General features: G+C 54.5%; 2 protein-coding genes across 4 annotated transcripts in view; one reads left to right on the top strand and one right to left on the bottom strand.

The window, feature by feature from the left end:
• The first annotated feature begins 662 nt into the window (after positions 1–662).
• Positions 663–9909, top strand: RNPEP (arginyl aminopeptidase). The gene is made up of 11 exons (XM_074893778.1): positions 663–1043; positions 2097–2237; positions 3757–3905; positions 4493–4609; positions 4721–4956; positions 6138–6251; positions 6521–6633; positions 6843–6951; positions 7582–7806; positions 8388–8530; positions 9646–9909. The coding sequence occupies exons 1-11, from the start codon at positions 663–665 to the stop codon at positions 9808–9810; spliced, it is 1893 nt and encodes a 630-aa protein (XP_074749879.1). The 3' UTR covers positions 9811–9909.
• A 3019-nt stretch (positions 9910–12928) lies between these two features.
• LZTR1 (leucine zipper like post translational regulator 1) overlaps positions 12929–25161 on the bottom strand; it is a 36457-nt gene continuing 24224 nt past the window's right edge. For all 3 annotated transcript variants that reach the window (XM_074893422.1, XM_074893424.1, XM_074893423.1), the window contains 8 exons: positions 24639–24822; positions 22289–22458; positions 20287–20443; positions 19012–19138; positions 17772–17921; positions 17472–17577; positions 16554–16634; positions 12929–13740 (listed from right to left, as the gene is read on the bottom strand). In XM_074893422.1, coding sequence (XP_074749523.1) covers positions 13624–13740; positions 16554–16634; positions 17472–17577; positions 17772–17921; positions 19012–19138; positions 20287–20443; positions 22289–22458; positions 24639–24822 — 1092 coding nt within the window. In that variant the 3' untranslated portion in view covers positions 12929–13623. The remainder of the gene's footprint in view (positions 13741–16553; positions 16635–17471; positions 17578–17771; positions 17922–19011; positions 19139–20286; positions 20444–22288; positions 22459–24638; positions 24823–25161) is intronic.

Raw genomic sequence — 25161 nt, 5'->3', positions numbered from 1 at the left:
CCGGGGCGGCCCCGCCCGGCCCCCGCCGCCCCCGGTGCCGCTCGGCTGCCGGGACGCGGCGCCTGGAACCGGCGGCGAAGCCTGAGTGAGGGATCGCCCACGGACCCCCCGCAGGTCCCCCGCGGACCTCCCCGAGCCGTGAAATTCCCCCATGGATCCCCCAGGGACCCCCCGCGGACCCCCCCGGGCCCCCCCATGGATCCCGACACGGACCCTCTCACCAGCCCCTCTCGGACCCCCCGTGGACCCCCTGACCCATGGATTCCCCCCATGGATCCCCCATGGACCCCTCCCTATATCCCTCCCCGACCCCCCCATGGACCCCCCCGGACCCCCCCATGGATCCCGACACAGACCCTCCCACCAGCCCCTCTCCCACCCCCCATGGACCCCCCCGCCCCACGGGTGCCCCCCATGAATCGACCCGTGGATTCCCCCCCCGGCTCCCCTCCCCATCCCCAGGGGTCCCCCCGACAGATCCCCCAGACCCCTCCCACCGTGGATCGCCCCCCCACCCCGCGGCGCTGTCCCGGCTCCGCCCGGCCCCGCCCCCGCCGTCCCGGTCCCGCCCCTTCCGCGGCGGCCCCGCCCACCGCCGCCCTGGCCACGCCCCCGCCGCCCCGGCCACGCCCCTTCCGCCGCGGCCCCGCCCCGGCAGCGCCATGGCCGCCTGGCGCGCGGACGCGGCCTCCGCCGGCAGCGCGGGCGCGTGGTCGCTGCGGCACCTGCACCTGCGGCTGCGCGTGGCCTTCGCGGCGGCGGGCGCGGGGCGGCTGCGCGGGACCGCGCGGCTCGAGCTGCGCTGCGCGCGCGACGGGGCGGGGCCGCTGCTCCTGGACGCCCACCCCAGCCTGGCCGTGCGCCGCGCCGCGCTCCTGCCTCCCCCCGGGGACCCCGCGGGCCCCGCCCCGCAGCCGCTGTCCGTGGAGAGCCGCCCCTTCGCCAGCTACGGCAGCGCCCTGCGCATCGCCCTGCCCCGGGCCCCGCGCGCCGGGCAGCTCCTCACCCTCGAGATCGACTATGAGGCGGGCGAGGGGCCCGGGGTGAGCCGAGGAGAAACGTGGAGCTGAGGGGGACGGGGGGAGCTGAGGGGGACGGGGGGAGCTGAGGGGGAGGAGGGGAGCTGAGGGGGAGGAGGGGAGCTGAGGTGAGGGGGGGAGCTGAGGGAGACGGGGGGAGCTGAGGGGATGGGGGGGAGCTGAGGGGGATGGGGGGGAGCTGAGGGGATGGGGGGGAGCTGAGGGGGACGGGGGGAGCTGAGGGGATGGGGGGGAGCTGAGGGGATGGGGGGGAGCTGAGGGGGACGGGGGGAGCTGAGGGGATGGGGGGGAGCTGAGGAGAAGTGTGGAGCTGAGGGGGATGGGGGGGAGCTGAGGGGATGGGGGGGAGCTGAGGGGATGGGGGGGAGCTGAGGGGGACGGGGGGAGCTGAGGGGATGGGGGGGAGCTGAGGAGAAGTGTGGAGCTGAGGGGGATGGGGGGGAGCTGAGGGGATGGGGGGGAGCTGAGGGGGACGGGGGGAGCTGAGGGGGACGGGGGGAGCTGAGGTGAGGGGGGGAGCTGAGGGGGATGGGGGGGAGCTGAGGGGGATGGGGGGGAGCTGAGGGGGATGGGGGGGAGCTGAGGGGGACGGGGGGAGCTGAGGGGGATGGGGGGGAGCTGAGGGGGATGGGGGGGAGCTGAGGGGGATGGGGGGGAGCTGAGGGGGACGGGGGGAGCTGAGGGGGACGGGGGGAGCTGAGGGGACGGGGAGAGCTGAGGGGACGGGGGGAATGGGGGAGCCGAGAAGAAGTGTGGAGCTGAGGGGATGGGGAGAGCCGGAGGGAATGGGGAAGCTGAGGGGACAGGGGGAGCTGAGGGGATGGGGAGAGCTGAGGAGAATGGCCTGGGGAGATGGGGGAGCCAGGGGGAACGGGGGAGCCGGGGGGATGAGGGGAGCTGAGGGGTCACCAGGCCCAGGGCAGGCAGAGGGCCCAGGGGAGAGGCCACTTGCCAGCTCTGTCAGCACAGAGCACCCATGGGCGAGGAGGTAGGGTCACCCCTCACCCCAGCGACACCCCTCACCTGGGGGTCCCTCCCCTCCCTCCCTCCCCCCAGGTGTGCTGGCTCGCTCCCGAGCAGACGGCGGGGAAGCAGAAGCCCTACATGTACACGCAAGGCCAGGCCGTCCTCAACAGGTCCTTCTTCCCCTGCTTTGACACCCCGTCAGTCAAATTCACGTATTCGGCCACGGTGACGGTAAGTGACACCCCCAGGGGCGCAGACCCAGCCGCCCCCCTCACGCCTAGCAGGAGCAAAACCCTCTGTGAGTTTGCAGAGTTTGCTCGTGGGGAAGCTGCCGGTCCTTGCAGGAACGCGCCAAAAATTGGGGCATCACATCAGTGACACTGCCCTGGCCTCTGAGCAGCGCCAGCACGTTGGGGGTGATGCTTGTCACACTCGCTTCAGAATCCTCCACCACAGGCCTCCGGCAGAGAAGGCACTGAGAAATAATTAATTTATACTCCTATTTTTCTCATATTCATCTTTAGATGAATGCAGGCAGACCCCAGCTGTCCTCTTGTTTGTCCCCAGCCGTGTGTGCTGGGCCCCGCTTTGTGCGATGTCCTGCGAGCGGGTGCAGGTGCCATCCGTCCTGCTGAAAGCTCTTCTCTCCCAGTGGGAGGTGGCTGAAATACTTGGTGCTTGATGCCAAAACATCAGCTAACTGTTGGGATCAACTCAGTGTTTAAACCTCTCGTGCTCTCCTCGTGCTGCTGCATTTATCTAAGTAATTCCTCTAATTATCACAGAAAACCCTATTTCTGCCCCGTAGCAGTCTGAGGGCAGGGGGGTACCTGCTCTTGGTGTGTGTAGCAGCAGGAGGGCGACCGGGATGAGCCAGCTTTGGGGGGACATGGCTGGAGGAGGGCGTGATGCCGGGTGGCACTGGATCCTGGTGGCAGTGCCAGGGCTGCTGGGCTTCCAGGATGGAAGGAGCAGCCTCTGCTCCCTGTGTTTTGGTACAAAAATGGGAGTAAACAATCCAAATTCCCTCCTTGCGTGCGGGTGATCACGCGGCGGCACCGGGCTGCTCCGGCGTGCTGGCCTGCTGTGGGCAAGGGAAGCTTATGGGTGTGACACCAAGCCAAGGCTGATGGCACGTGGCGGCATGAGCTGATGATGTGGGAATTTAGGGGTTTTTGCCTTTGCTCTAATTTCCTCCCTTAAAGCTTCAGCAGTGCCCCCCACAGCGGGTGAACACAGGGCTCTGTAGCAAGAAAACAGTATTCCCCGTGGCATCGTGGGGGCTCACCCCACGTTTGGAAGAGGAGAGACCACAGATCAGTCTCCCAGGGCTCAGCCCAGGCCAGTGGATCAGCCACAGGTTCTGCTTTGGCTTGAGAACAGGAAAAGCGAGTTGTGTAAGAAATGGGCGGCGAGCCAGCGTCTGAAGGACGTGCACCCTCTGCCCTTTCAGCACCTGCAGCTCCAGCATTTCTTTATCACTGGCACTTCGCAGGGCAGCTCCGGGTGTCCTGGTGTGGCACCCAGCGGGTGTTTGAGCCCAAGTGATGCTGTCGCAGGGATGCAGCTGCCATCCCGAGTTGCAGCTCAGGGTGTTGCTGCTCTGCCCTGCACCCCAAAATCTGCAGTGCCCACGGTCCTGGCCACCTTTGGTGGCGGCTGTCAGACATCACGGCGTCCCCAGCTGGGTTAGCTGGCATCCCGCTCTGTACGTTACGGATCTAATAGATGTTTTCATCTACGTGTCCAGGTCCCCGAGGGTTTCACGGCTGTGATGAGTGCCACGAGCTGGGAGAAGCAGAAGGATAACACCTTCGTCTTCAAGATGTCCCAGCCGATCCCCTCCTACCTGATTGCTCTGGCTGTCGGGGACATTGTGTCTGCTGACGTTGGCCCAAGGTAAGTGGCTCTGGAGATGACCTGAGCGTTGAGCCCTGGCTGTGGGAGCCGCATGGGGAAGCTCCCGTGCCGTGCTGCCCCGTGGCAGCTGCCTCTCCCTGCACCGCTGGGCCCTGGAGAGCAGGCAGGGGCCGAGACACCGACCGTAAGCGTGACCCGGTCAGTCCCCGTCTGCTGTGCACGTGGTGCTGCGTCATCAGACCGGGCTCTGCCGGGTGAGGGTGCTTCAAGAGCGAGGAGGAGCTTCGGTGCCAGGTCCCCTCCCCTTTGAGGGTGTCCCTGGCTCTGCTCATTTCACCCCTGTGCACGTGAAGGAGAGCAGCGGGTCCCCGTTCACGGAGGGTCCCGCGTCTCTTCCCGAGGCTGGTGGTTTGTTTGAGTTCCCAGCTGTCACGTAGCCATATAAAAGGCCTTTGACATTCTGACAAGGAAAGAAATTACAGCAGTTTGCACTATCAGTTTCATTAGCTTCCTTTATCAGCAGGCTTTTATTTTACTGTGGAATAAATGTGCCGTTTTTGCCTGATAAAGCAATAGGGTAAAAGTCCGCTAATGGTTAAAACCTCCTTTTCTACATGCTTGGCCAGGAGCCGTGTCTGGGCCGAGCCCTGCCTGATCGAGGCTGCAAAGAAGGAGTACGATGGGGTGATTGAGGAGTTCCTGACGGTTGGAGAGAAGCTCTTTGGACCTTATGTTTGGGGCAGGTACGGCCTCCTGTTCCTGAAGGACCTTGTTCCCGGGGGCTGGGGAGGGAGCATCCCCTCGTCCCCGGGAGGAGGTGGGCCTGACCCCGGCCGTCTGCTCTTCCCGGGCAGGTACGACATCCTATTCATGCCACCCTCCTTCCCCTTCGGCGGGATGGAGAATCCCTGCCTCACCTTTGTGACGCCCTGCCTGCTGGCCGGGGACCGCTCCCTCGTGGACGTCATCATCCATGAGATCTCCCACAGCTGGTTTGGCAACCTGGTCACCAACGCCACGTGGGGCGAGTTTTGGCTGAACGAGGGTTTCACCATGTACGCCCAGAGGCGCATTTCCACCGAGGTCTACGGTGCGTGGCCCTGCCCGGCCGCAGAGCGCCGAGTCCCTGCCTGCGGCCGTGCTGGCGTGGGCAGGACCCGCGTGGGTCCGCGGTCCGAGCACCCCATGCGGGGCCGGAGTTTGTGCTGCGTCTTGGCAGAGGTGAAGAGTGGCAGCCTGTGATGCCCTCGGGGCCTCGTGTTAGCAACAGGGAGGTGGATGGAGCCCCCACAGCCCCGCACGCGGGCGTGGGCGCTGCCGTCCTGCCCAGCCTCACCTCGCTCCCACAGCTCCCTTGGGGAGCCGATACCAGCTGCGCTGAGCTCCCAGCTGAACACACGGTCACAGCCACGGCTCCTGGTGCCATTTGCTGCATCTGGATAAACGGTTCTAACTTGGCCAAGAAGGCCAATGGCATCCTGGCTTGTATCAGCACTAGTGTGGCCAGCAGGGACAGGGAAGGGATCTGACCCCTGTGCTCGGCACTGGTGAGGCCGCCCCTCGATGAGTGGGTTCAGTTTTGGGCCCCTCACCCCAAAAAGGCCATTGAATGACTCGAGCGTGTCCAGAGAAGGGCAACGGAGCTGGTGCAGGGTCTGGAGCACAGGTGTGATGGGGAGCGGCTGAGGGAACTGGGGGGTTTAGTGTGGAGAAGAGGAGGCTGAGGGGAGACCTCATGGCCCTCTGCAACTCCCTGAAAGGAGGGTGCAGAGAGCTGGGGATGAGCCTCTTTAACCAAGTAATGAGCGATAAGACAAGAGGTAATGGCCTCAAGTTGCGCCAGGGAAGGTTTAGACTGGATATTAGGAAGGGTTTCTTTGCAGAAGGGGTTGTTGGGCGTTGGAATGGGCTGCCCAGGGCAGGGGGGGAGTCCCCATCCCTGGAGGGGTTGAAGAGTCGGGTTGACCCAGCGCTGAGGGATCTGGTGGAGTTGGGAACGGTCAGGGTGAGGTTCATGGTTGGACTGGAGGAGCTTCAAGGGCTTTTCCAACCCAGATGATTCTGGGATTCTGTAAAAACCCTCTCGCTAACCGAGGGCGGTGTTGCTGCACCTCTCTGCAACTCCACCATCCTGATGCCTCGTTTATCAGTTTCCCCCTCTCCCAGCTCATAAGGGAACGCTGTTTCCCTCCCGTAGCAGCACCCGTTGTGCTCGAAGCCTACAGGGGTCTGCTCGGGGTCTCCGAACGCCTCCTGCTTGTCTCTGCCCAGGTTCAGCCTACACCTGCCTGGAGGCTGCCACGGGCAGGGCCCTGCTGCGCCAGCACATGGACAACACGGGGGAGGACCATCCGCTCAACAAGCTGCGCGTGGTCATCGAGCCAGGTCTGTGGGGCATCCCCATCCTCCCACAGCCGGCCGGGGGCAGCGGGGGCAGGGGAAGGGTGGTGGTGTGGGGGAGAGGCCCTGCTGCTGGGGTGTTTCACAGCTTGCAATAAAACTGGCGCTGGTGGTGGGACCCGAGCGAGGCGATGCCTCCAGGAGGGATGTGACAGGCTTGCACCCAGCACAGAAAGCGGAAATCTTGGCACACGCGAGGGCCCTTTTGTTTTGCAGATGGGCAGATGATTTCTGAGTGTTTTCCGTTTTTCTAGGTGTTAATCCGGATGACACGTACAATGAAACACCCTACGAGAAGGGGTACTGCTTCGTGAGCTACTTGGCCCATCTCGTGGGGGACCAGAACAAGTTTGATGCCTTCCTGCAGGTGGGTACGAGGAGGAACCAGCCGGAGGTGCTGAGCCGTACAGAACCCTGCGGTGGGAGGCCAGAGTACTGGGAGCCTGGGGAGGACGGGCTGGAGAGAGGAAGAGGAGGTGGGAAACGGAGATGGGGAATGAGATGGAGCACGGGGAGGGCTGGGCAGCACTGCCAGGGCTGAGTGCATGTGGCATCACACCCCGGCTGACCCCGCAGGCCTACGTGAACCAGTTCAAGTTCCAGAGCATCACTGCAGACGACACCCTCGGTTTCTTCCTGGAGTACTTCCCAGAGCTGAAGGAAAAGGGTGTGGAGTCCATCCCAGGTCAGCACGGCGCCTTCTTGGCCAGGGAACCAGCACCCCGCGGGTGTCGGAGCTGTCCCGTGTCCCCTGCAGACCCCATGCACGTTGGTTTGTGTGTTTTACTGGAGACAACTGCTGCTGCTGCTGGGCTCGGCTGCAGTGGAGGAGGCACAGCGCTGGCTGGCCCGGGTCAGGCTCTAACCTGGGCTCGGGCACGTGCCTGCTCAGCCTGACTCTCCACACAAATCCAGTCCGTGCTCTGCGCTCGGGTGCTGATTCATGGGGTTTCCCCACAGACGGCTGAGCCTGGTGAGTAGCACCAGGGTGTGAGCGTTTGCTGGTGGAGCCACTGGCAAGTGCTGGGGCCAGGCTCACCTCAGCCTTGCTGTGGAGATCCTGGCTTGGCAGGAGCTTCCCGTGCTGGAGCTGGGTTGTCTCACGGGCAGCAGTGGGGCTGGTACCGCACAGGCACACGCCAAGCCCAGGGCGGCTCAACAGCCTCACCCCGTTAGTCACTGCTTGTTGCCGTCCCTGGGCAGGTTTGCGGGTCCTAGGGACGCCCTCAGAGCTGGCAGTGGGATGTCTGGGTAGCAGCACCCGGTGTGGGGTCCAGAAAACAGGTCCCAGCTCCCCTTCCCTTCCTTGCTGCAGGCTTAGAGTTCGACCGCTGGCTGAACACGCCGGGCTGGCCCCCCTACCTGCCCGACCTCTCGCCGGGGGAGCAGCTGATGAAGCCGGCAGATGAGCTGGCAGAGCTCTGGGCAGCCGACAGCTTGAACATGGAAGCGATTGAAGCTGTGGACATCACGGCCTGGAGGACCTACCAGCTGGTCTACTTCCTGGATCAGGTCCTGCAGAAATCCCCCCTGCCAGAAGGTGAGGGCCAGGTCACCCCCCAGTGCCCAGAGGAGACACAGGGACGGGCCCGGCCCAGCCAGTTGGCCGGGATCAGCGGGGTCACGGGTGCGTGGCCATCAGCCCGTCATGGCAGTCCGGCAGCGCCGCTCCCGGTGTCTGGGAGCCCTCAGTCGGTGTGGTGGGGGGTGGAGAGCCAGGGGCAGCGTGTCCCCAGATGTCTGGGGACGTGGACAGTAGCAAGGAGGAGCCCTGCAAGCCCCAGGCGGGCTCAGCTGGGCTGTTGCCTCCCCGTCTCAGCTCAGCTCTCCTTGCGCTCTTTGCTGAGGGCCCTCCCCACCCTCGCGCTGGCACCCCAAGCCGCCGGGTGCGTGGCTCTGCAGGGCTACCTGGCCCCAGGAGGCCCAAGATGGGCACCCTCCCACCCAGAGCCAGTGAGCACCTGGGGTGCTCCCAGAGCTGGGGGTGCTGGGAGGCTCAGGGAGGGTCCCAGAGGCTGGGGCATGCAGCACAGCCGGGTGGGCTCACAGGGGCCCCTCGGAGCAGGGCTGGGAGGTGGGGGCAGAGCCCCTGTGGGGATGATGACGAGCCCCCTCTCACAGGCAATGTGGAAAGGCTGAGCAACATGTACCCGAAGATTTCCAAGGCCCTGAACGCCGAGCTGCGACTGCGCTGGTGCCAGATTGTCCTCAAGAACAACCTCGAGGCTGAGTACAGCAAGGTCAAGGACTTCCTCCACAGCCAGGTGCGTCCCTGGGCAGCGCTGGCTGTGCCCAGCAGTGCGCCCGGCAGGAGGGATGGGCACAGGGCACAGGCCCTTCAGTGCCAGAGAGCGGCTCCTGCTCCTGATAGACCCACAGACTGGTTTGGGTTGGAGGGGACTTTAGAGACCATCCAGTCCCACCCCCCTGCCCCGGGCAGGGACACCTTCCACTAGCCCAGGTTGCCCAAAGCCCCGTCCAACCTGGCCTTGAACCCTTCCAGGGAGGGGGCAGCCACAGCTTCTCTGGGCAACCTGTGCCAGGGCCTCACCACCCTCACAGGGAAGAATTTCTTCCTTAGATCTTAATCCAAATCTCCCCTCTTTCAGTTTAAAACCGTCCCCCCTCATCCTATCCCTACACCCCTGATCAAGAGTCCCTCCCCCCTTTCCTGTAGCCCCTCTACAGGCCACTCCAAGGTCTCCCCGGAGCCTTCTCTTCAGCTGAACCCCCCCAACTCTCTCAGCCTGTCCTCACAGGGGGGTGCTCCAGCCCCCCGAGCATCTTTGTGGCCACCTCTGGCCCCGCTCGAGCAGGTCCGTGTCCTGGTGTTGGTGGCCCCAGAGCTGGACCCAGCACTGCAGGGGGGTCTCAGGAGAGCGGAGCAGAGGGGGAGAATCCCCCCCCCTCGACCTGCTGGCCACTTTTCCTGATGCAGCCCAGCACAGGGTTGGCTTTCTGGGCTGTGAGTGCACATTGCTGGTTCATGTCCAATTTATCACCCACCAGTACCCCCAAGTCCTTCTCCGCAGGGCCGCTCTCCGTCCATCCATCCATCCACCCATCCATCCCCCAGTCTGTACTGATAGTGGGGGTTGCCCTGACCCAGGGGCAGGACCTTGCACTTGACCTTGTTGAACCTCATGAGCTTTGCATGGGCCCACCCCTTCTTCAAGGTCAAGGTCTTCTCCCCTCCCCAGGTGCTGCAGTGCCAAGGGTCACTCACAGCAGCAGGGCCCCTGTCCCACCCCTCTGTGCCCTCTCCCTGGCCAAGAGTGGGCAATGCTGGATGCGCTGAGCCCTGGGGGGGGGTGTGGGGCTCCTGGGGCTTCACCCCCAGGGAGGCGGGTGGGGTGTAACCCCCACTGTGTCTCTGCAGGGGAAGCAGAAGTACACCCTGCCCCTCTACCGCGCCATGTGGGGCGGGTCGGAGGCAGCCCGGGCCCTGGCCATGGAGACCTTCTCCGCTACAGCCCCCCAGCTCCACGTCAACGTCCAGAACTACGTCAAGAAGATCCTGGGCTTGGAGGTGGCAGAGGCCTAGTGCAGCCTGGGCCCTGCTCCCTCCGGGCTTTCCCTCTGGCACGGCCTCGGTGCTCTCTCCCTCACTGCATACGTTTCCTCATTAAAATGTGTAATTTTTTCTCTTTTTGTACTTTTCCTGTTCCCAGTGTCCCATGAGCAACCTTAGCGTGAGTCCCTGCTCCTCTGGCTCAAGAACCAGGCTGGTGGCCCAGGAGGGGCCCTTGCCAGCCCCGTCACTCCCTGGGCTGGCACAGCTGGGGGAGGCTGCGGCCCTGATCTGCACCAGGCTCCTGCCAAGCTGTGAGGGGATGGGGGGGGCTGGTCCTCTCCTTGGGGGGCTGGTGCTGTCTGCACCCTGGGGACCTGACTGCACCGGCTCCATGGGGGGGAGAGGCAAAAGCAGCAGCTCTGGGTGTGTCAGCTGGGCTAAGGCCATCTCCTAAACCTGGACCTAATGCCCAGGGAGTGACGACAGACGGCCGAGCAGCAGCATCATGGGTGGGGGGCTCTGCCCCTGCACCGCCTGATGGGCTTTGAGCCAGGCTCAGGAACTTGCCCCCTGCTCCGGTGAGGGCTTTGAGCCGGTCTCAGGAACTTGCCTCCTCCAGTGAGGACTTTGAGCCAGGCTCAGGAAGTTGCCCTCTGCTCTGGTGAGGACTTTGAGCCGGGCTCAGGAACTTGGCCTCTGCTCTGGTGAGGGCTCTGAGCTGGGCTCAGGAACTTGCCCCCTGCTCCAGTGAGGGCTTTGAGCCAGGCTCTGGTGAGCAGCCAGGTGCTGGCAGCAGCTGCCCCAGGCCCCAAGGGGCACGGCTGTGGGGCCATGAGCTTACGGGGACCTGCTCTTTGCTGGGAAAAATCCCAGAGCGTGGGCAACGGTGCAAGTAAAGCACAACCTGAGGGCTCTGAAGAGCCGGCGTGACCTGTGTATGGTGGAGACTGTTGGAGTGAGACAAAGGTTGGCAGCCACGCTGTTACTTATTCCTTACCAAATGCAGGACTAGGAGCACGCTCCCCAAAATTCCTGCTCAAAACTGCCCCAAGGCTGCAGTAACCCCGGGAACCCGCTGGCCATAAAGGTCCCCAAGGCCCCGTCTCAGAAGGATCCCGGAGGTGGCAGTAACAAGAACAGCCCCGCACCTTGGGAAGCTCAAACCAACCCCCGTGTGCTGGCCCCGCTGCCAGCCCTGCGGCAGTAGCTCCTCCAGCACCAGCTGCTCCCGCCCCGAGATCCCTCAGGAAACGTGGGGGTGCCCCGGGGGGCTGGCGGGGCCGTGCAGCCACCTGATCCTAGGGGCAGGTTGGCCCCTTCCCCCCCCACAACATCCCTGGCTTCTCCTGGCGCCTCCTCCTGAGACCCAGCCCAGTCCCCCAGGGACAAACCGCAGGGGGACCCACAGAACCCCAGAATCACCTCGGTTGGAAAAGACCTTGAAGCTCCTCCAGTCCAACCATGAACCTCACCCTGACCGTTCCCAACTCCACCAGATCCCTCAGCGCTGGGTCAACCCGACTCTTCAACCCCTCCAGGGATGGGGACTCCCCCCCTGCCCTGGGCAGCCCATTCCAACGCCCAACAACCCCTTCTGCAAAGAAATCCTTCCTAAGAGCCAGTCTGACCCTGCCCTGGCGCAGCTTGAGGCCATTCCCTCTTGGCCTGGCGCTGGTTCCTTGGCTCAAGAGACTCATCCCCCCTCTCTGCACCCTCCTTTCAGGGAGTTGCAGAGGGCCATGAGGTCTCCCCTCAGCCTCCTCTTCTCCAGACTAAACCCCCCCAGTTCCCTCAGCCGCTCCCCATCAGACGTGCAGGGGGGCAGCTCAGGGTGAAGGCGTCCATCAGCCTTCCCACGGGGCAGCTCCCCAGCTCCTCTCTCAGAGGGGAGCACGATCCCAGCTCCTGCACAACAGCAGCCCAGAGGTGAATCACGATGACGATGTACTCACGCTGTGAACCACAATTTTTCAGACAATAAATCCTGCCAATGCAACACAACCCCGACCACTACGGCCACTAGAGCCGGGACTAAGCCAAAACCACCTCCAAAGCAAAGACACCCACAGTGCTCTGGCTCGGAGGGTGCAGAGGCTGCGCACTTCCTCCCAGACAGGCTCAGGAGTAAACTCCAAACCCCAACTAGTTTGAGAAAATGGAGTCAGAGGGGCTGGTTATGGCATGGTTGGAACCAGCCCGTTCTTCTTCACTGAGGGAACGAGGCTGCGCTTGTTTGGGAAATGGGTGTCCTCTAGTGGATTCAGCATGGCTGAAAATAACTTGGAGTATTCTCACAAGTTGAGGCGTATAATCTTTCTGCATTTGCAGATCTTCTGGTTTCCCAGGGAACATGCATCTGTCGGTACAATTAACATGACCCCTGACAAGAGGCTTCACTACTATGAGGCATCTGGAAATAATCCCTCCAGGTGAAATTGGCTCTCAGATGCATCTGCCACCTCTGCTCCAACTCACCTGAGCAAGCCCTGAGCTGGGAGACAGAGCGAGTCGTCCCGAAAGCACCTCCCTGGGATTCAATGAAGTGGCACATTCTCCACCGCACAGAGTCCCCACGGCCTCCGCACCCCGAAGCTCGCACGTGCACGTCCCGCTCCGGGATGCTGAACAGGAGCTCCCACTCCTGCTTTACCAGCCTGAATTAAAAATTACGGCCAGAAGGGTGGAAACACAAGGGCTGTGCTTTCAGGAGGGATCTTCCCCTGCTCCAGCTCAGGCCAACTCTTGCTGTGGGAACAGCCCCGCAGAGCACCAGGACACGGTTTGGGCTCTCAGCTCCCTCCTCCAGGCCGCCCCGGCGGCTCCCGGCAGGGCTGGGCAGATGCTTCGCCAACAGCAGCCGCGCCCCGGCCAAGCCCCGCTCGGCAGCCGGGGAGAGGCAAAGCTCCTCCGCACCGTGGGAGCATCCAGCGCGGACGGAGCCGGGAGGGAACGGCCACAGCTCCAAAGCGGCTGGGAAGGGCGCTCTGCCTTCATCCCCCGTCCTGAAAGGCAAGGGCTAACGAAGAGACTTCAGCATAAAATTAGAAACAAGATGTAGCACACTTATTTTTAACAAAGTGACCTTCATCAAGATCAGAGCTCTTTTTGCTTAATTTTTTCCAAAATGAAAGCCAAGTCAATCAGGAAATGCCAGGAGAAGACGTTAACTCTTTATTAATAAATTGATTCAGACTTAGCAAGACAGGATTAATGGATGTGATGGTCAGAAAGGACTGCTGTAATCTTCTAGTCTGACCTGGTGCAGAGCACAGGTCTGGACTTCCTGCAGCCCGCCAAGCGAGGCGGCTACAAAAGGGCTTATCTTTTCATCCACACCATGGAGAGTCTCTGAAAAGTCACTACCCTCTGGTCCAACAGTCAGCCTCTCTGTGAACACCACACGCTCTGTTTCCAGTTTTGTTGTATCTGACTTCCCCTTACAGCCCCTGGCTGTGCCAGCTGAAGTTCTTTAAATAGTATTCTTTAAATATTGTGTTTCAAAGTATTAATGACTCTCTTACTCATGACTGCTTTATTTTACAGTACAAAAGTAATAACAGGCTTGATTCTGAACTTAATTACTCCCAAAACCACGTGGAATAAATTCATTCCTGTAATGGTTTCAATTTTACATGTGCGTAACAGAGACCAAACCCTTCTCTCCACAAAGGTACAAACCTAGTAAATCCATGGAAGAGCAAGTCAGCTGTCTGTGCTCCTGGGCCGCCTGTTATATTGTGTAGACACTCTGAGTAGCTCAGTACGGAATGGTGAAAATGAGAGTCAGCCGTAAAGTGCTAGGTTTTTTGAGGAACAAATGAAAAGTTCGATTACCAAAGCATGTCATATGTCTGAGCCCAGCTCTGCGCACTGCTTGTCTGATATGTGGTTAGCTAACGACTCTATGATGTCAAGGAGGAGTAGCTGACTCAGGGAGCGGAGATTTGGCAACTTGGAGACCTTCAAGGAAAAGAAAAACAGAACAGAAAAAACAGAAAGAAATTAAAACCCTCCCCAAATCATAGCTGATGTATCACCGTTTCACCCCTGCCACCCCACGTGCAACGGGCAGGTCAGGCACGTCAAAGGCCGCGCACGTACGGCGTGAAGTCACCGTGGTAGAGCTGGGCTGCAGAGGGAGCCCCGCGGGGGCTCCAGTCACGGCTTCCTGCGCCTGTCACCCAGTTCCAGACTGCTGCACGGCGGGGATGGGCGTGGAGAGCAGAGGGAATGCTGACCCCGCTGCCTCTCTGAGAAAGGCGTGTAATTACTGGTTGTATTGACAGCTCTCCTGCTCATGGACGCCAGCTAAGCGCTCTCCTAAAAGCAAGGTTGGGCCCTGAACTTTGAAGTCTTTGTGTTTCTACTGAGAACTTGACTTTGGGCCCGATCTCTCCGTTTCTGCGTGCTCCTCAGGAGAGGTTGTGCTCGGGTTTTGCTGGCACGCCTCCTGCAGTCAGAGCAGGTCACTGGAGCACGGGCCAACCAAAACCATCACCACATCAGATATACGAGAATCTACAACAAACTTGATGCTCTTCGACTGCTCAGAAGCTCAACTGTTACCAAAAAGGAGGTCTACACATTCCTTCCTTCTCCACGACCACACAGTAACAGGCCAGTAATCCCTCCTTCTAGAGTTATTAACATACATGCCCAGCCTTGAAGGCAGACTCTGCCTGAACGCCTGCCCACCTACCCAACCTGTATTAACTGAGCTAATAAAAGACCTTCACCTCACTCTAAGAAGCTTGACTGTGATAACGAATAAAGATGTCCTGAGCATCTTTCGAAACCCAGGGAGGAAAGAGCTGAGCACGCTTTCAGAAAGAGCTCAGGGCGTGTGCTTGAAGTGGTGTCCCCCAAATAAGGGTCCGGGGGAGGACCTTTATTTTATTAAAAAAGAGGACTGGGAGGGAAAGAGACGCCCTCAACCCTGGTGGGAATCCTGCCCCTGCACCGAGGCACGCACTGAGGAACAGATCAGGGTGTCAGTACAAACACTTCAGAACAGCAGCTTTATTAGGGCTTTTGCACAACACTGACACATTAAGAGCCTAAAACCACGTTGCCCAAACTAGCAAACCTCTGGGAACAGCTCTTCAATTAACGTTCTTACTGTGGGGAAAACTCCTTAACAGTCCGAATCGAGGACAGCGTTAATCAAGCTGGAAGAACAGGAGATCCCAACGGTCATACACCCGGCCTGCCTAAACCTCGATGACCCACCGGGCTTGCGCAGCGAGAACAAGTCACCCTTCAGAGCCTGGGGCTCGCCAGGGGCTGAACAGCAGGATCCGTGCCCAGGCACACAGAGACACCCAGCGCTGGGCCAAAAATCGCACACTGAAGCCTCTCAGGCCAAAGAAAAACATTGCATAATTAAGATTTCCTTCGTGCACATCTGCTTGACAGTCTTCCAGCCACATTTTGATAAAAACTGTTCTAACAGTCAACAGTTTAAATATAAAACATTTCCACATACTCTGGTTGTTGGAGTACAATTGAGGAACGCCCTTTGGTTCAAACCTCTTTTTCTGAAATGTCGCAACGTTCGTTTCCCCCCCGGTACATTCTGGTGAGAATCTTTGTCTTCCTGTGGCCTCCACTGGGAAGCCGAGACCACGATTTCAGCTCTCGGGGACTGTGATGCATCGACCCCAAACCCCAGGAGATGTCCCAAGCACCAGGCCACCCTGTAACCCACAGCGGGACCATCCTCCATCCCCTGCTGAAACTGGGCCACCCCGCAGGATTCACGAGGCCAGAGGAAAACACGTAAGATGAAGGCAGAGCTGTAACCTCACACTGGGGACTCTCCACTGGATGCTGGCTCCACTCTCAAAGCTTTTTATGCATTTTCAGTTACTTCTGCATGTAAAATGCATTACGCTTGGGCAACTCAGGCATCTAATAAAGAGCCTGAATACCTCCCTCTGTCTCATCTCTAGATACAAACTGGACTTAGCAGTGCTCTCCTTCCCCATGGGCAGCAGCGGGAGGATTGTGAGTTTAAATATAAAAAATGAGAGCAAGCTACTTGAATACTAACTAGGGAACTATTATCAGTGAGTGTGTATCATCCAGAAATCCCAACTCCTACAATTTATCTACCAACTACAACAATGCTAATAAGTTGTGCAATGAACTGGTGACATGCTGGGAAACGCTCATGGAGGGATCGTATCTCACAGGAACAACTAAATGACAATACCTTTATTCTCCCGAGTGAGGACAGGAGTATCAGCACATCAGGCTCTTGATCTTTCCTATCACTAATGCATCATCCCACGAATCAAAACATGGAAACTACAGAAAGCCCAAGCCAGGACATGGTAATTTGCCTTTTGAGCACGTGACAATATAACATCTACGACAGAGAATACTTCGAGAGAAATATGAACAGCACACTTGTAACCGCTAGTGGAAGAGAGATTCGTGCTCTCAATACATAGCAAACTTATCTTGCTGTACACATGAGAAGCCAGTGACAGCATGGCACAAAATTAACAGGTGGAAATGGAAGTAATTCTGGGTAACTTCTGTTTTGAAAGGTCTTTACATTTCCAGACTAGGCTGTTCTAGTCTTTCATTTATTTTTGGTGAGAAAAGCACACCCAGCAGACTTGTCGGTGAGTGTCAGTAACACGCAGCCAGCTCTCAGCTGTCTCACATGAGAAAGAATGAAATGGGTTCCTATATTAATGTGTCTTTAACTAAGGCAGCAACAGAGGACAGCAGCTCTCAAAAGCCCCAGAAAAGATGCAACCAACCTTGGTGAACTGGTGGACGATGATGTGCAGGCAGTGCCTCTTCATGTCTAGGGCCTGGGTCTTGTCAGCTGCCTCTAAAATCTAAAGCAAAAGCAACGACGTGATTTTCCTTTCGCGTAGCTCAGACGTACGGTGCACAAACACTGCTGTGACTCAGAGGAGGTAATTCCTCTGAGCCAGGGAAACACCTCCATTTTTCATTACAAACCTGAATCTTTTCTCAACTATTCAAAAATAAACCTTGGATTTAAGATGTATGGAGTCCTCAGGAGATAATCAGTGGGAAACTGCAGATCTGTTCCAGAGCCAGGTTCCCTGAAGTGCCCCAGCGAGACTGGCAAGAGCCAAAAGCAGTTAACGCTGGAATTGATTCTGCTCGTGCTGCAGAGGGTTTGGTCTGTCTACCTAGTAGATGGCATTGCAGGCTTTCTTGTCACAGAGTATCTTTTGTTAGCTTAAACTTCATTGCCAGATCCTGTCAGTATTACTGATAAAACGAGCCTCACGTCACCTGCACATCACTGTTCACCCTGGTATAAATATCTACTGAAAAAGGGTTTGGAGTTGAGGGCTGAGCACATGATACATCTTAAAAAGACCTTTAGAAACACTGGTCTGCAATGGGGGACGAGGAGCTTAAGAGGAACATCCAGCTGAGCAGCATCTGCCACACACTTCAGCACAGGAGCACTACTGACACAGAAAGCAGAAGAGGAACCAAGGCCGCTGGAGGCTGCGCTCCTACACAGGCGTTAACCTGCGGGGCCACTGGCACCACAAGGGTTTGGGCAGTCTCAGTGGGTGTCAGCTTGGAAGCAAATCAGCAAACCTGGCACTGGGGGTACCCACTGGACTAGACCCTTTGGCTTTCCCGGATCTAAGTCAAGTGACTAATTAAAGCTGCCTGGGGACAGTTACCTGGAGTACGTTCTCCACCGTGACATTCATTTCTAGATTCTGCTTACAATAGGCTTGTAGTCGGTTGTTGGAGAAGCCGTAATAGTAAGGTGCAGCAAAGAGGTAGCTGTTAATCTCATTAAGGAAAAAAAACGTAAAGCAAAGGTAACAGCACTGCTTGTAAATACAAATCCATGACAGAAGTTAAAATTCAGTGCCTGTTAACGCAACCCTGACAAATAATCCTCCCAGGCTGCATCTGGCAATCTAGAGCTACAGGCAGGTGAGCTGCTGTGCAGGCACTTCAGAATTTAAGGATACAGGGAGTCTTCAGGAGGCATGTTTACTTCTCCATAATAAATGTATCTAAGCATAGATTCAAACGCTTGCTTACTGGGAACCATTTCACCTATAGAAATATTCACTTGCCCATCTTCTGGCATAAAGGAACGAAACATGGCTTCAAAGTAACTGGAAAAGGAAATAAAATTGATGTAAGACATTCTGCAGACAGATGGTTTAACCCAGTATTGTTCAAAGGCACGTTCATTAAGCACTGCAGCTTCCAAAGAAGCAAATTCAGGTGACAACCTGGGCAAAAACACTGCTAACTTATTGTTTCATATATGTCTGCTTGCCTGTGAGAGAACTCCAAATATCCATATATCCCTAATTTTTATCTGCACTACCTGAAATTTGTCTCTGTTTCTTGGAAATTAGGACACATGGTGCTTTGATTTTCGTCTAATTTGCATAAGACCCAGTAGAGAGCTTAAAGCATTATGAATTTCCTTGGTATCTACAGGCTGTCAATCATGCAGGGTTGTTTTAAGAGCTGTGAAATGCTTCTGGTAAAACACCACGGTAACTAATACTGAATATTATTACTGGGACTGGAAAAAAATTGGGACAGTATGTGAAATAGAAATTTTATGTGAACACCTCATGTTTGGCAGAACATAAAGGTGCAGGTCCAGGGAACACACAAGCGAAGGACAAACCCACGTCACCCACGTGCTGAGGAGGGAGAATAGAGCCCATCTTCAGCAGGGTGAACTACCTGCCTCTGCAACAAAGTACAGGAACAATCTAGTCTGCTGTGCCCCTTTCTTTGTTATGCTTATTCATACTCAGTTTTAAATATCAGCAAGTGAGAAAGAGATTCAAGTTTCACATGATTCAAAATGGATGTTCACCGTCAGAAGCCTCCTCCTGACCTCGGTGGACATCTGTTGCTTTCCACTTCACTGAAACTGCCTTATGTTTTACACCCTTTTCCCCTTCCTATGATTTTACAGATTCTTTGTCTTGCAGTGTAGCTTCTTCCACATCCTCTAGAGAATCTCTACAGTTTTAATTTCCTCCAATCTTTCCCTGCTGGGTATCAAATTGAAAAAAAATATTTAATCACTGTTGCTTAAAGGCTTATTAGACTCACTGAGCAAAGCTGCTGATACAAAGTTCCTCCCTGACTTCTAAAAAAAGCAAGCTGACCCAGATCGTACAGGGCTGCATTTTACACATACAATATCTGTTACAGTTTTAGTAAACAGCAACTCACCTGGAGCGGGCTGCTAGGATTGCTTTATGGGCTGGCCGTGGGTGCCCATCCAAGAGAAGGATGATATCACAGAATTCAGTCCCGGCTCCTTCTAGGTAAGCCTTCATGTCCTGAATTAAAGATGTTCCTGAAAGTTAACGTAATGAAACAGTTAAAGACAAGGTCACCAGGTACTATCAAACTCATATATGGTCAAGCCATAGCTCCAGCCCCTCTTTCCTTTGGGACCCTTGGGGTGAGTTTGAGGAAGGCCCTTCCACATAATTTTGGAACAAAATGAGCTTTGTCCCTCCCCATCACAATCCGTTACCCACTGCCCATCCCAGAAACAATCCTGCCAGCTCTGCTTCCAAACTGCTGACAGCAAACACTGGCAGTGGCCACACTGAAAGGTGTACTCTATAGATAAAGAAAACTGATTCTTCCCTGCCCTTTTCATTACTTCCAACCACCAGGAGTATAAAATTTTGTTTCTTAATGAAAAAGCTTTCCCAAATCCTCAGTAAGGGCTTCTTTTATCCTACCTTTTAATTAATGTTTGAAAATACACAATAACCAAGAAACAGCACATTCAAGTCTGATCCAAATTCACTCATATTTGCAAAGTTCATCTTTCAATTTTTTTGATGTTTGGGTCTCTTGCACCATTCCAGCTCTGCATATAGAAGCTGGCTACACCATCTTCCTGGACAGTGCCCCCTCTTCTCCCTGGGAGAAATGCCAGCCAGTTTCTACGTGACCTTCCAGGACTGGCTTCTCCATCCTTCTCTCCAGTCACCAATTATTTTTGTGCATTATTCCAAATCTACACTGTCAATGCCTCTAAACTTTGCAGCCTCAGCAAATTTCACTATTACATTGCCTTTTCTTGTGTGTCAGGATGATAAAATCTCGAATAAGACTAGTCCCAAATCAGTCCTTGATGAATTCCGTAATAGAATTGTAAATCAAATCATCCAGCACAATCACAGAATGAAAACGAAAGGCAGGACCATTTATCTTCTCAAAGAATCAGGGTATTTTATTGCAAGATGGACACGACTATATTTAACATGACCTTTCAGCATTTTGATGGGAATACTGTTCTGATAGAAGCTCAGTGGAAAAAGAACCGGCATGTCCCGTCTTAGTCTGAGAAACAGCCTCAGCACAGTTATACCAACCAGAGAATCGGTGGTCTGCAGCTGTCTACTTCCTAGGCTGTTTCCTAGAGCAAATAAACCATTAGCAATGCAAAACCAGCACAACTAATTACTTTTAAAGCATAAAAGTTACCGATGTCAAGCGGCTGATCAGAATGTGTTCGAACAGGAGGTTGCTGTTTTCTCCGTACAATCTCCACTATGAGGGACGAAGAAAGATGCTCAAACTCCTTCATCATTATTACTTGATTAAAATGTGATTCCTTCACCACAAAGTTCAGGCAATGTTCCTAAAAAAAAAAAAAAAAAAATTACAGTTTACTGTATGAAATCATCCTACAGCATCACGTAGATGTTACCACGTCACACGTGTAAACAGCCACCCTTTTCTTACGACCCTCCACAGGGATCCTGCAGCTGGAACTATCAAACGGTGACCTCCTTACTAAGTGACCATTTAGGCTCCTACTTGAGCAGGAAATTCAGGACAACTCTAAGCCTCTAAAAAAACCTGACTAAGAAATAACAACAAGAAAAAGATTAATTGTCTCCCATTTAGCTGCTCTGAAGCTTTCTAAAACAGGAATCTCAGGAGATGCCAAAAACCTCATGGAGCTAACTAAGATTGGCTGCTATCTCACAATAATTTATACAATTATTTACCAAAAGGCAATTACGAGGGTGAAGAGATCTCTTAACACTATCCATTAAGGGTAAAAATAGTTTGCAGGATTTCCTTGTGTGGATTTTGCCTTAGCCTTTTCTGTAAAGGTCGCAGACAGTCTGAAAGGGCTCTTGTAGGTTCTGTATGACAAACCTGCTAGAAAAATCATTGTGATGGAAAGGTGCCAAATGAACCAGACCTAACGCTGAACAGCTAAAGGGACAAAAAATGGCACTTCATTCGCCAGTGTGAATGAAGCCTTTCCCTCAGGACACTTTAATAAGCCAAAAAGATAATCTATACCAGCTCACCATAAGGTGAGTACAAAATTCACCCAAATAATAATTACTACTGGCCATTTTCTGCCAAGTTATTTCACCTGGGATCCAAAGGGATCTGTTGAGGACCCATCTGTAAACTGTTTTAAACAATGACTAGGATGCCAGAAAGAGCAGCCTTCTGCAGATGGCACCTACCCATGAGGACTAACGTGCACTTGAGAAGACAGGACACCAACTCAAGGTGATCCTGAGCAAATGGAGTTGTGCAGATGAGCCCCTGTCACCCTGATACCCAGTAGCCAAGGCAGGTGGGGGCTGATCTGAGATTACCGGCACTAGATCCACCAGTGCCGAGACACTTGCTTGAGTTTCAGAGCAGCTAATGGCTCTGTGGTCCTATGCACCAAAGCCTGTGCCAGCATTTACATATTTGCTGCTGACCCTGCTGCTGCCCTCCCTAACGCCTGTCCTTTGCCCAAACCCAGTGCATAAAGGGTGCCTGAGGAAGTGCTGGTGCGTACTGGTTTCTCTGTGGCAGCTACAGAGCCAACCAACATGCACAGGCTGCTCAAACAGGCATCGCACGATCTCGCACTGAGTCTTGGACTGGGGTGGAAGAGCTGCTTCTCTGCAGCTTTAAGCTCTCGCCACTGTTGGTGGGAACCAGACCATCACAGCGAATCATGCTCTGAAGCCTGGGGGTGTCAACTCTACCATGACTTTCAGCAAATGCCTAAAAGCCCTTGACCCACTACACAGAGAATCGCAGACACATTTTGTTTTCCAGTAGAGTGTTTTTCAGATCAAAGGCATGAGAACAGAATTTAGTTTTTTCAGACCAGGTGAAAGAACCTGTTTGCAGTCTCTATAAAACAGTGGGACCAGAAAACGCACTGGTTCCATCTTGCTGCAGTGAGAGTGAATTGATGAAGAGCCAAAGTCACTCTGTCCTTTACATCCTACAGGGTAGATATGCAAAAATATCAAACACTTAGTGAAAAAAACCTACATAATATTCATGAGCAACTGCAGGACAATCCACACTAACATATACTCAGGCAACTATAATTATAGAAAGAAATGAATTTGCAAAAGCTGATAAAAGCTGATAGCTTTTGCAAATCATTAATTACATACATCTTGGTTTTTTAAATTTCTTATCAGTTACTTTGTATGCAAAATGTGATTACCTTTAGCTGATCCAGCTGAAGCTTGTTAGCATTTTCACACACAATGAGCACATTCTGCAGATCTACGGATGCTTCAATATATTGAAGACAGAGCTGTTCCAGTCGAGAGAGCTTGAAGTTTAAGGCTAGTTTGTATACATCCATAATAAGTAACACATCCTGCACATGACCTGAAATTACAAGAGATAAAAATGCTGGAGAGCTCACAGAACAAAAAGAGGAACCTTTCTCAAGGTACTTCTTTTTACATCAACCTGAGCATTCGGAATGGAAGAATCAGCAGTGACTGGAGTATTTTTATGGAGAAAAAAATTCCATTGCTGGTTAGACAAAATCTGAATTGATACTAAAAAAGGAGTTTCAAAATTGAGGCATGATACAGCCACCCCAAAAGATTTTTTGGGCAAAGATTTTGTGACAATCTGGATCACAATTTTTTAAAACCCTCAAAAGAAAGTGAAGTCTCTAAAAACACTGACAAGCTCGGAAGCTAGCAGCCTGATTTTCCAAAGTGCTCAGCTGCTAACAGCCCTGCTAAAGTCCTTGGGTTTTATGCAGTATTAGCAATCACCTCCCTAATTTTGCCAGACCCTTATGAAGGCACTCTGTGCTTGTGCATGTACAGATCTGAGCTGGTCTAGACGAGAGGGCTGAAGTAAGGGAGGGGCAGTGGGGACCCCCGTAGGCCACTGCAATGGGGCTGCTGGGACACCAACTCAAGGAATAATCCTTCACAGCCTTTGCTTTCCTCACAGGAGATCTCTGGCCATCTGCTGTAACTACTTTTTGATAGAGAAAAGCCTTCTTGCATGTCACGTGCCTTCCCTGTGTCTAACTGGAAAATCCCATTTGATAAGCATGCCCAATGCTATTAGCTCAGCCTCTGGATGGATCCCCAAGGTGCTGCTCTCCGGACTGAGAGGAGCAATGAGGAATGCAAATGGTCAGGACAGGGCCATTGGAGGATGCCGGCAGAAAGGTAAGCACCAGGAAGGACGTCTGATGGGCTGGGGGAAGGGTAGCAGGCTGCCTGGGCAGCCTGTAACAAAGGGAAGAGCTCAGTACGATAACCCTTTCCTTGGTCTGATCCTGTCCTGGAGTGAACATGCTGAGGATCAGTGAACAGGCTGACAGCAGGATCTGGCCATGTCAGCAGACACCAGTGAGAAGGTTCCCTCGCCCCCATTAATTAGGCTTGCTCTCAGGTCACCTTGCAGGGAAAGCCTTGGGACAACTGCATACAAATCAGTATTTCCCTGAGAATTACCTGTGATAGAAAGGAAGGATCCTGGACTGAAGCCGAAGCAATTCAGCGTTAGGATAGACTTACCTCACCCTACCTGACTGGGCCAGGTAGCTGCAGCTCCCCCAGCCCCACCAGCTGGAGATACCCCGGGGTCTCCAGTCAGACTCCCACCGCCCAGCTGACCTCAGCACTCAAACACGGCCGTGACTTAGATTTGCTGTGTGGGAGCTGAGAGATCTCTGGCTATTACCTCCCAGCCTGCAAGTGTTTTTAACTTGGGGATCTTCAATGAATGCATCAAATGGATTTTTCCTTTCTTGAGGCATTCCTTTAGATTGGCATTTTGAAGATACGATAAACACCAGTTTGCTCTGTCTTTTTGTGTGGGCTCAGTTTGCAATGGATCAAAACAATACCAGAAAAGGGAAATAAGCCAACCCAGGATACATGGTCCTTCCAGGCAGGCTGCTGCAATGTTCAAAATATCACGAAAATTTCATTTGTTTGTTTGGGCTTTTTTACACCTTTTGGTGTAAAAAAGTTCTACAACTCCCTGAAAGGAGGGTGCAGAGAACTGGGGATGAGTCTCTTTAACCAAGTAACAAGCGATAGGACAAGAGGGAATGGCCTCAAGTTGCGCCAGGGAAGGTTTAGACTGGATATTAGGAAGTATTTCTTTGCAGAACAGGTAGTCAGGTGTTGGAATGGGCTGCCCAGGGAGGTGGTGGAGTCCCCATCCCTGGAGGTGTTTAAGAGTAAAGTTGACTTAGCGCTGAGGGATCTGGTGTGGTTGGGAACTGTCAGTGTGAGGTCAATGGTTGGACTGGATGATCTTCAAGGTCTTTTCCAACCTCAACGATTCTGTGATTCTGTGATTCTGTGGAGCGATCAAGAACCTGCTTTTCCTTGATGTTTGAAAAGAATTAGGAAAATCCAAAGCACTGTTAGTATGCTTTGATAGAAATCTGCTTTTCTTTTTAATCTCAGGTAAGTAATTAAGCGCTTAGAGCAGGACTGATCATCTGCAAATGCTTGATCCTACTCTGCATCAAAATAAATGTTTGCTTCCCATTTGCTACTATTTTTTTTATCCTGCTGTCCTACCTTTGCGAGGGTATTTTATTTTATCCGTATACAGAAACTGCATGAGCACCTCGAAGGGTTGTGCCTCAGCCTCTCGGATGGGCACTTCCAGCAGTGGCTGCAGGCGGCACAACTTGACATTCCCACCAATCCTATCCTTCTGACATGTCCCATGTCCCTCATCTTCAATATCTTGCTTTGATTTCTAGTGAGACAGAAAAAACACTCAAGCATGGCAGCAAGGCTGTGGCAGCTCACACACGTTACTAGCACACCAGAGGAAAGATCATTCTCATGAGTGCACGTTCTTCAACACCCAAGATCTCTTTATCTTCAAGATAACACGGAATTCATGTCTTAGACTTACTGTTCCATACCCCACGACAAACACGGCTCAGAACAAATGTGAGCTCCTGGATAAAGCTCAAAAGCAGCACCTCAGAAAAAGGAAGGAATGAATTCCACTGAGCTCATTTCTGCCCTCAGCAGGAACAGCATCTCTCCCTGGAGAAGGAAGATGTAGGAGCAGGTTCCATGGACCCCT

Source organism: Strix uralensis, chromosome 24 (genome assembly GCF_047716275.1).
Source record: "Strix uralensis isolate ZFMK-TIS-50842 chromosome 24, bStrUra1, whole genome shotgun sequence".
NCBI lineage: Eukaryota > Metazoa > Chordata > Aves > Strigiformes > Strigidae > Strix > Strix uralensis.
Note: the sequence above shows the minus strand (reverse complement) of the source record. Positions and strands in the feature narration are given on the sequence as shown.

Excerpts from the sequence above, each read along its gene's own strand:
- RNPEP (XM_074893778.1), top strand. The coding sequence starts at position 663 with ATGGCCGCCTGGCGCGCGGACGCGGCCTCCGCCGGCAGCGCGGGCGCG. Across the intron at positions 3,906-4,492 it reads TCTGCTGACGTTGGCCCAAG|GAGCCGTGTCTGGGCCGAGC; the intron begins GTAAGTGGCTCT and ends ATGCTTGGCCAG. Across the intron at positions 8,531-9,645 it reads AGGACTTCCTCCACAGCCAG|GGGAAGCAGAAGTACACCCT; the intron begins GTGCGTCCCTGG and ends GTGTCTCTGCAG.